Genomic DNA, 11,167 nt, shown 5'->3' on the forward strand with positions numbered 1-11,167 from the left:
TTTTTTTTTGTGTAATTATTTTATTTTTATCTGAAAGGCCTTTTTATTTTTACTTGTATATTTTGTTTATTTTAGTTTAGTTTTTAAAATGTTTAAATTGAACCAAATAAATGTTTAATTCGAGCCAGTTTGTTTTTTGTTCATTTTAAAGCCTTCCAACAAAAAGACATTGTCGATTTGAGGTAGCTTTAACACTCAGCGACTATCTTCATTAAGCCTTTAATATCCTCAGTTAGAGACTTTAGTAAGGCTCCTACTGAGGATTCATTGATTATATCAGGACCTGTAATCTTAAGTAGCTCTGAAGAAAACAAGCCATCTTCATATAAGCATATTTAATTAAAATAGTTGTTATGCAATCTTTTCTCACGAACATGGGAGTTATTAAATTTCACTGTATGGGCATTTAATAAGGCGGGGTGTGTTTGGTTCCCCAAATGGGTTGATAGGAATATATTTTATCTATACTTCACCTGGCTAGCATGTCTAATAAGGATCAGCATAGCAGTCAGATTGATAGAAGTGATGGTCTGTCCTCTGTAGTTCAATATAATTTTTGCGGAAATACTATATAGTGTTTACTAAAGGGGTTGATATGGCTCTATGGTTAAGGCTTCATCTTTCAGCAAAGAATGGAGGAAACTTGAACACTCATCTCCCTCTATATCTCATGTGCTGCCTTATCTTGCTTATTTTCATTTTATTTATGACTTTGTTTTAGCTTAGTATGGTTTTATTTAAACTATTTATTAATTGATATATTTGTATTAATATTGACTTTTTTTTAAAGGTTCATATTATGTATTTCTTTTTTAATTTGATTTAAAGTATGAAATTGTTCAGGGTCTGGGTAAAAATTATTGAGGAGTTTAGAAGAAAAGGATTAAAAGTAAAAATGTTGCTAATAAGATTTTTCTTTGCTATCTACCTATGCCAGAACAAAATTTACTCTTCAGTATCGACAAAATTGTGAAAATTATTATGAAATAATGATTAATAATTTCATAATGTTGTCAACACTCAAGCATAAGTTTGGTTTGGACACAGATAGCTAGAAAAAAAATCTTAGCAAAGTTGTTGATTATACCCCTTTGCTCCTCAATTAATTTTCCTAAATAATTGTTTTTGAAAAAATGGATAATTTGACCCATTCATTTTGAACTAATTGATCATTACCTTTAGTAATTTATGTAATTAAAATGATCTTTTGGGATTATGTTTTCTATTTATTCTTTATTATCTGTTAGAAAAAATTTTATTTGATTTTCAATTTTTGTTTTAGAAACTGCTGATGCATTAGTTGTTTCTAAGGAGTGTCTATCAGATTCTAAAGTAAGTTTGGTTAACATATATTTTTTTCATGATTGTTAATTATTAGATTTTCTCTTTACTTAATTTATAACTTTTTTTTAATACTTTGAAATAATTATCATACTTTGTTACAATTTTTTTTTTGTATCTTAAGCCATTTGGCCTTACAATTTATAGGAACCCAATTTATTTCTACTCGAGTTTTTACTCTTTTTTTAATGTCCTGTTATTCAGGATAGATTGATAAATGCAGGACTGTCATACCCCCTTGCTGACACAGTAGGCATGTTGCTGATTTGATGACTTCAAATGCAGTGGAGGTGGCTCTGGAGATAGTTGTGGACAGCCCAATGGTCTTGGAAGGTCTACTAGCACTTGTCCCTTTTCGTTAAGTAATGAATTTCATTGTTTCCCCTTAATTCTGCCTTTTCTGTTTTAACCCTCCTATGATTCATGATTTGATTAATTTTTTTACCCTCACGAAAGGTGTTGGCTTGTCAGGCTGTTATTTTCTGGCACTTTCTTTGGATAATTAATCAGTTCTTTCATTGACTGATAATCCACAGTATGCCGGTACCCACTGTAAAAATTATTTCTTCATTCAATTTCTGACTTACATTAATTTGAATTTCAGAAGAGCTCAAAACATCAGAAATAGCAATTATGGTAGCCTGTGAATCATAAAGATAATGACTTTCTGTGGTTTGATCTTTTTTATCTATTCCAAGGTGAGAAAAACTGCCCTTACCTCAGCTTCAAAGTTACAGGCTGGCTTCCCAAGAAATTCTGCCTAAATTAAAGCTCCTCCATTCCTTCATCTGTAACTATATTTGAGGCATTAACACTAATCTTGTTCCTAACAACCCACTGCTAGAGTTTCTATATTCTAATGTCTGTATATCACTGTTTATAGCCAAAAACAAAAGGTCATCAGCATATAGAAGTGCTTGGATCCCTCATATGGTCTCAAAAATCTGTGTAAGGTCATCTATCATTACACAGAATTGAGCAGGTCTGAGGTTTGCTGACTAATTCAGTCCTGATTCAGGCATTATTAAGAAATAAGGCTTTATTTTGCCTGCCTGAATTTAAATGGTCTTTATCTCCTGTTAACATGGGTAAGTCTTTGGCCTGAGAAAGATGAGGTATATTGAAATATTATACCTGCACAACCTTTTTCAACAATTTTTGAGAATGTATCTTCCTCCAAAACCTATCAGAGACAGTTTTATAGTTGAAAACAGTGAGTGAACTTTGTGATCATACCTATCTTTGTTTTTAATATTAGTGGAGAATAGGGCCTCCCTATATGCGAATGGGCTCCTACAGGGAATCTATTTTTAGTCAACACCTTCATATTTATAAGCTTAAGAGAAGTAGAAAAGCTGCTTAGGCTTCTCCACAGTATATTTTACCGAATATAGGTTTGTTACACATCTGATTCCACCTGGAGGGTCATAGGTTTGATTTCAGACTCATCTTTCCTTAGACAACTTGTCTTCTCTTCTCTAATGGTAAGAGTTTTGTCTACCCTGCTTAGTTTACTTACAGTGCTTTAATACAGGTTTTCCTTTAAGTGTTATCCGAGATAAACCTGTCCAGTGTCCTCCATCTTCAGCCTTACCAAGTACTACTGATATTGCTGCTCACTGCTAGGAGGTGAGCTCCTTGAAGTTTCTAAGGGACCTTGGTTGTAATCATAGGCTTTCTTGTTTCATTGAGTTATTGAATGTACTTTCTTCTTTATTTAATCTGGACTAGCATTTATGTATAGCTGCCCCATCTCCTCTTTAGTTTTAACTTGGGAGGAACACCTTGGTATGAACTTCTTTTTAGCTTCCAGATTACTTCTTTTCAATAGTGCTGTCTTATGCTCTGCAATATACTCAAGTGGCCCACTTTTTGCACTCAATCTTGCTTTATTATGTTCAGCTTTTAATCTGGACTTGTTAAAAGTCCTCAATTCTCATTCTATAATTGGTAGTACCTGTTCACATTTTCTCTTGACACTGCTTTACCTGCAGATTTGAAGGATACGTTTATAGCCTTACTTAGGTGCAAGTTTGAATCATCCTAGATATATCTTTGTATGAGTTATTCATCCTTATTTTTTTTCCTCATGTTCCACTGAGGTTTGTTTCTTTTACTTTTATTTTTAGCTGGTAGGAAGACGGTTTGGATGGCGGTTGCATCTACCTACTTAGATCATCTTTCTACAATGATCACATTTTATTTTTATTATTTGCAGTGATTTATATAGCTAGAATATTGTGCCCCAATCCTCCTTGTGCAAATAAAAGATCAGTTTTAAAAATTATTACTAAAGACATGTGTTCAAGGTCTATGTTAGGATGATAACTATATGGTAACTGTTATGGTGAGTAGGGGTTCAAAAGGAACCTTCAACCTAGAGTGCCGAACGCAGCCTCATAAAAAATTGAAGAAAAAAAAAACAGGATTTTTATTTTTAAGTTTTTGATGATTTTAACTATGATGGACTATTTTATAACAAGATATCCTACAATTTGAGTTCAAAACTGTTTCTTGTAGACCAGATTGTTTCTGAAATACAGTTTTTTTATATTTCAAAATTTTTTTCAAATTTTGATTTTTTTTTGTATTATTTTGTTGTTCTGTTGTAATTTCCACTGTATAGGCTTATTGTTTTTTAAAAAGTTCAAGTTGGAGTGAGCTTATTTAACCGCCATCCAAACTTAATTAAGTAGCATAACCATTTCACTACATCTAGAGGAAGATTTGCTTCTGAGTCTTGAATAAGATCAAGCAAATTCCATGACCACGAGTTCCTCAAAGAACATACTGAAAATTCAATAGAATATGAATAATTAATACTAAAATTAAAGCACCTCTTGCCCAAGAAAATTCAGAAGATCTAGAAACGATTCACTCACAAGAATCCAATGCAGCACAAGTATGGTTATGTGAACCATACAAAAGTATAAATAAAGAGAAACATCAAATTGTAATAAAGAGAGGTAAACCAAGAATACAGTTTCATATACCCTACACCTAAACCATTCCAGGGAATCATGATTTATATTTTAAGATATGAAGGTAATCTCATTTTCACTACTGCGCAGCGACTGTGGAATGTTCCGGATGCCCTATTCTAGACTATATTCAGTTACAAAGCCGAAATACTCCTGAGAAACCGGAAAAAAATTTCGCCTCAAAAATATTTTTACGACGAAAGAAAGTGCAGAATACAAGCCGTTTATATTTTTTTATGGCAAAAATAATATATTTTCATAGGGATATTTCTTAGAACCCGTGGGGGCCAATAGAACTCGCATCAGAACTCCTGAGAAACCGGAAAAACATTTCGCCTCAAAAATATTTTTACGACGGAAGAAAGTGCAAAATACAAGCCGTTTATCTTTTTTTATAATAATAACAGAACTTTCATTCGAACTCCTGAGAAACCGAAAAACAATTTCGCCTCAAAAATATTTTTACGACGGAAAAAATGTGCAGAAATTAAGCCATTTATCTTTTTTTAAAAATTTCGCCTCAAAAATCTGCCGAAATCAAGCCGTTTATCTTTTTTTGTGGCAACAATAATATATTTTTATAGGGATAATTTTTAGAACCTGCGGGGGAGGGGGGGCATAGAACTCTCATCAAAACTTCCGAGATACCGAAAACAAATTTCGCCTCAAAAATCTGCAGAAATCAAGCCGTTTATCTTTTTTTCTGGCAACAATAGTATATTTTCATAGGGATAGGTTTTAGAACCCGCGGGGGAAAGGGGGGCAACAGAACTCTCTACAGAACTCCCTAGAAACCGAAATGAAATTTCGCCTCAAAAATCTGGAGAAATCAAGCCATTTATCTGTTTTTATAGCAACAATAATATATTTTTATAGGGATAATGTTTTGAACTTCGGAAGGTGGGGTGGGCAACAGAACTCTCATCTGATCTCCTTAGAAACCGAAAAAAAATATCGCCTCAAAAATATTTTTAAGACGTAAAAAAATACAGAATACAAGCCGTGTATGTTTTTTTTATGGCAACAACAATATATTTTCATAGGAATTATAATAACAGAACTTTCATTCGAACTCCTAAGAAACCAAAAAACAATTTCGCCTCAAAAATATTTTTACGACGGAAAAAATCTGCAGAAATTAAGCGATTCATCTTTTTTTTACAAAATTAAAATTTCGCCTCGAAAATCAGCCGAAATCAAGCCGTTTATTTTTTATTATGGCAACAATAATATATTTTCATAAGGGTAATTTTTAGAACCAGTGGTAGAGTGGGGGATAACAGAACTCATCAGAACTCCCGAGATACCGAAAAAAAAATTGCAGAAATTAAAAACTTTGCCTCAAACATCTGCCGATATCAAGCCGTTTATTTTTTATTATGGCAACAATAATATATTTTCATAGGGATAGTTTTTAGAACCCGCGGGAGAGAGGGGGGAACAAAACTCACTTCAGAACTCCCGAGAAACCGAAAAAAAAAATGCTCCTCTAAAATATTTCTTAGTCGGAAAAATTTTTAGGCAGCAATCCGTTAATTTTCTTTTCTGGTAATATTACGATATTTTTTGGTAAGGTTTTTCTATCCAAGTGGGAGGGGGGGGAACAGAACTCTCACGAGAACTCCCGAGAAACCGAAAAAAAATTTTGCCTCAAAAATCTGCAGAAATTAAGCAGTTTATTTTTTATTATGACAACAATAATATACTTTCATAGGGATAATTTTTTGAACCTGCGGCAGAGGGGGGGGGGGTCGAAACAGAACTCTCATCAGAACTACCAAGAAACCAAAAAAATAAATGCTCCTCTAAAATATTTCTTAGTCGGAATTAATTTTAGGCAGCAATCCGTTAAGTTTCTTTTCTGGCAATATTATGATATTTTTTCATAAGGATAATTTTTAGAACCGTTAAAAATTTAAAATTTCGCCTCAAAAATCTGCCGAAATCAAACCGTATATTTTTTATTATGGCAACAATAATATACTTTCATAGGGATAATTTTTTGAACCTGCGGCAGAGGGGGGGGGGAGCAACAGAACTCTCATCAGAACTACCTAAAAACCAAAAAAAAAAATGCTCCTCTAAAATATTTCTTAGTCGGAATTAATTTTAGGCAGCAGAACTCTTATCAGAACTCCTGAGAAACCGAAAACAAATTTCGCCTCAAAAATATTTTTAAGACGGAAAAAAATACAGAATTCAAGCCATTTATCTTTTTTTATGGGCACAATAATATTTTTTCATTAGTATAAGTTTTAGGACCCGTGGGGTAGGGGGTGGGCAACAGAACTCTTATAAGAACTCCTGTGAAACCGAAAACAAATTTCGCCTAAAAAATATTTTTAAGACGGAAAAAATACAGAATTCAAGCCATTTATCTTTTTTTATGACAACAATAATATTTTTTCATTAGTATAAGTTTTAGGACCCGTGGGGTAGGGAGTGGGCAACAGAACTCTCTTCAGAACTCCTGAGAAACCGAAAACAAATTTCGCCTCAAAAATATTTTTAAGACGGAAAAAAATACAGAATTCAAAACATTTAGCCTCAAAAATATTTCCAAGTCGAAAAAAAACTGCAGAAATCTAGCCCTTTATCTTTTTTTATGGCAACCATTATATATTTTCATAGGGATCATTTTTAGAACCTGCAAGGGAGGGGGGGCAATAGAACTCTCATCAGAACTCCCGAGAAACCCAAAACCAATTTCGCCTCAAAAATATTTTTACGACGAAAAAAAGTGCAGTATACAAGCCGTTTATCTTTTTTTAATGGCAACAATAATATATTGTCATAGGGATATTATTTAGAATCCGAGGGGGGCAATAGAAATCGCATCAGAACTACCAAGAAACCAAAAAAAAAAAATCGCCCCTAAAATATTTTTACGACGGAAGAAAGTGCAGAATACAAGCCGTTCATCTTTTTTTATCATAACAATAATATATTTTCATAGGGATAATTTTTAGAACCAGTGTGGAAGGGTGGAGGGCAACAGAACTCTCATCAGAACTACCAAGAAACCAAAAAAAAAAATCGCCCCTAAAATATTTCTTAGTCGGAATAAATTGCAGGCAGCAAGCCGCTAATTTTCTTTTCTGGCAACTTTACGATATTTTTTCGTAAGGATAATTTTTAGAACTCGCGTGGGGGGAGGGGGGGGGACTGAACTCTCATGACAACTCCCGAGGAACTGGAAAAAAATTTCGCCCTAAAAATCTGCAGAAATCAAGCCGTTTATTTTTTATTATGGCAAAAATAATATATTTTCATAGGGATAATATTTATAACTCGCGGGGGGGGGGGGGTGCAACAGATCCCGAGAAACAATATTTTTTTAAAATCATCCTTATGAAAAAATATCGTATTGTTACCAGAAAAGAAGATAAACGCTTTGATTTCTGTAGATTTTTTCGACTTTTAAATGTGTTTGAGGTGAAATTTTTTTTTTTCGATTCTCGGGAGTTCTGATGAGAGTTCTGTTGCCCACCCCCCTCCCCCTCGGGTCCTAAAACTTATACTAATGAAAATGTATTATTGTTGCCATAAAAAAAGATAAATGGCTTGAATTCTGTATTTTTTCCGAGAGTCGTGTTGCCCCTCCCCCCCTTTCGCGAGTTCTAAACATTATCCCCATGAAAATATACTATTGTTGCTATAGAAAAAGATAAACAGCTTGATTTTGGCTGAGCTTGAGTTTTTTTTTAGTTTTTTCCGACTTAAAAGAGGACTTAGAGGATTGGGTGGTCAACTTCATAGAGTTGATTCTAGCAGATTCCTCAACGTTTTTCCACTCTTACCACCAAATTATCAATGTTGCTATGAACCTTATCCACCAATCCTTTTCTCTTTCTGACCCTCAATATTACGAGACCAACATAAACAGATCTTATTCAACATCAATTTCCCTCATACAATGACAAACAAACTACTTGATTCTTACATTAACCGTGTTAGTCCAATTCCTCCTGTTCTCAACTCTTTCCACCTCTTTTTCAGTACAGGTCCCTTCCGTATATCCCCATTCTTTCTGACAGTATTAAAAAATCCTTAAGATCCACTATTCCCACCCTACGTCTTCTTGGCTTGAAGTCTCACAGCAAAATTTGCTATATTTTTTCCAAATTAAAAGACCCTATTCCTTTTTTACACTGTTCCAATGTAGTTAACCGGATACCTTGTTCTACCCCATGTTGCAGTTCCTTCTATGTTGGTGAAACTAAGAATCAACTTAAGAACCGTATTTCCCAGCACAAAACTTCTATCAACTCCTGTAAAACTCATTTGCCTCTAAATTGTCAGAACTTGCTTTAAACCTTAATCATACTTTTAATTTCGATAATACTTAAATTCTTGCTACTTTTCCCAACCTTAACAACATCTCATCTTGGAGTCCATTCACATAAATTTAACGGAGAATTCTGTCAATCATAAAGTCGATATAGACTGTATCTCCCTGACATATCAACATATTTTGAACCTTATAAAACCCTTATAATTCTTCTTTTCTCTACGTTCTGCATTTCAAAAGCTCACTTTTCTGTCATGTCTTTTATTCTAGTTTTATTTTCTAAATTCTCACCCAGTACTTAATTTAATCATATTTTATAGTTACTATTCTTCCTTTTTCTTTTATATTTATATTTCTTATTTTTAATTTATATTCATATCTTAGCAGCTTAATTATACTTACATTAATTACGAGGGCTGTCCAGAAAGTATCAGACGTTTTGGCCTATCATGACGATGGATAGGTGTAGAGCCGCCATCTTGGTGTCCGAACGTTCCTACATTTAGTACGCATCCAGCTGTTGTAGCCTGAGCACTTCTTTTCTCTTCGTTCTGCATTTCAGTAGCCCACTTTTCTGTCATGTCTTTTATTCTAGTTTTATTTTCTAAATTCTCACCCAGTACTTAATTTAATCATATTTTATAGTTACTATCCTTCCTTTTTCTTTTATATTTATATATCTTATTTTTAATTTATATTCATATGTTACCAGCTTAATTATACTTACATTAATTACAAGGGCTGTCCAGAAAGTATCAGACGTGTTGGCCTATCATGGCGATGGATAGGTGTAGAGCCGCCATCTTGGTGTCCGAACGTTCCTACATTTAGTACGCATCCAGGTGTTGTAGCCTGAGGACTGTGCCTTCCTTTGCTCTTTGTGAGTTGTCAAAGTGTGCCCTGCAATTGAAAATCTCGCCACTTGTGAAGTGTGGTCTGTGATTTGGTTTTTGTTGGCTTGAAACAACAGGCCAATTGAAATTTATCGTCAGCTTTGTGATGTTTACAGGTATGGGATAATGAGGGAAAGCCGAGTAAGGCAATGGTGCAATGATTTTAATTATGGCCTGGCAATGCAAATTCGTGAAAACCATTGTTTCAATATTACAGTACTGTCGGAACATTCCGGAAAATCCACAGAGTTTGGTGCATCAAATTGTGGTGGAAAAGCTTGGTTACCACAAATTTTGTGCTCAGTGGGTTCCGAAAATCCTAACGGAAGACCATAAGAAACAGAGACTGGCTGCAGCACTGATCTTTCTCCAAGAATACAGCACAAATAGTAATGCAGTTCTGGATCCTATGGTAACTGGGAACGAGACTTGGGTCAACATGTTGACCATCCACCATATAGCCCGGATCTGGCGCCGGGCGATTACTACCTCTTCTCAGCGATGAAAAAATAGCTCGGTAAACAACGCTTTTATACTGACTCCGAACTGCATGCCGGTGTAAACTAATGGTTGAAATCGCAGGTGGCAGATATCTATAGAGAGGGTATTGAAAAACATGTGCACGGTATGATAAATGTCTTAATTTGATTGGTGATTATGTAGAAAAATAGCTTAAGAGTGTACCTTTCAAATGTATAGAATAAACTTTCAGTTTTTCAATTTGTGAATTGCTTATTTCAAAATTTCTGTTACTTTCTGGGCAGCCTTCATACCTTAGTATTAATTTTCCTATTATATAATTTACATACCTCTGTATCCTTATTCATTTGGTATATTGTCTTTCTTTATTATTTATATTTATTGCTTCTTTGTTTTCTATCTGTGTACATTTTATTTTTTTTCTTTATTGTCTACACTGTTTACTTTAAAATTATTTTCAAATGCAACGTACTTAACCTCCATACTCACTCCTCCCTATGCAAACGGCTCACTCTGACTCTGACTTCTGTCAAAACAGGTACGAATTCTGTCTTGTTCATTTTCTTCCATTTTTCTTGATTTCGACATATCGAAACCACGGCCATCTACTGTGAGTGACTATTATTTTTTTTCCTCGAATCACTAAAAGACTCAATCATTTATTTTTTATTATTTTTTTTTATTAAAACCTAAAATAAGTTTAATTTTTATACTAATATAAAGATTTTTACTAGTTTATAATTCATTTAATTTTTTATAAGATAATTCTTTTATTTTCATTAAATTTTGTGTATCACTTGGAAGGTTATTTTTTTTATTATTTCATTTGCTTCATTATTTTGTTTGTTTTTTTGTAATATTTGTTTCAGGGCCTCCGTTTTATTTTAACTCGAACTAGCGAACATTTAAATTTGGGAAAGAGGTCGGTCTTCTTCCTTTTTTCTTGATTTTGTTCTTATCCCCCTTTTTTATCTCTTAGTTTGTACTTTCTTTTATATTTCTTCTTTTTATCTGTTACTATTTCCTTTTTCATTTATTGTTTATATACTTTTTATAAACAATAATGCGCTAAGTGCCCGACCTTCCCGCAACCATGACATTTATGGTCCTCTCGCCGACCATGCTCCTGGGATTTGCTTGGCTCCCTCTGAGACTGTAAATTATATATATATTGTAATAAT

General features: G+C 33.7%; 1 protein-coding gene across 1 annotated transcript in view; it reads left to right on the forward strand.

The window, feature by feature from the left end:
* Positions 1 to 11,167, forward strand: part of LOC106680809 (uncharacterized) — a gene marked incomplete at both ends in the record, with an annotated part of 87,865 nt that overhangs the window by 32,725 nt on the left and 43,973 nt on the right. Inside the window, 1 exon segment of the mRNA XM_067051954.1 lies at positions 1,283 to 1,332. Within this exon segment, the coding sequence (XP_066908055.1) occupies positions 1,283 to 1,332 (50 nt within the window).

This window comes from Halyomorpha halys, unplaced genomic scaffold (assembly GCF_000696795.3).
Source record: "Halyomorpha halys isolate HHAL.00 unplaced genomic scaffold, Hhal_1.1 Scaffold290.1, whole genome shotgun sequence".
In the NCBI taxonomy this organism is placed as follows: Eukaryota; Metazoa; Arthropoda; class Insecta; order Hemiptera; family Pentatomidae; genus Halyomorpha; species Halyomorpha halys.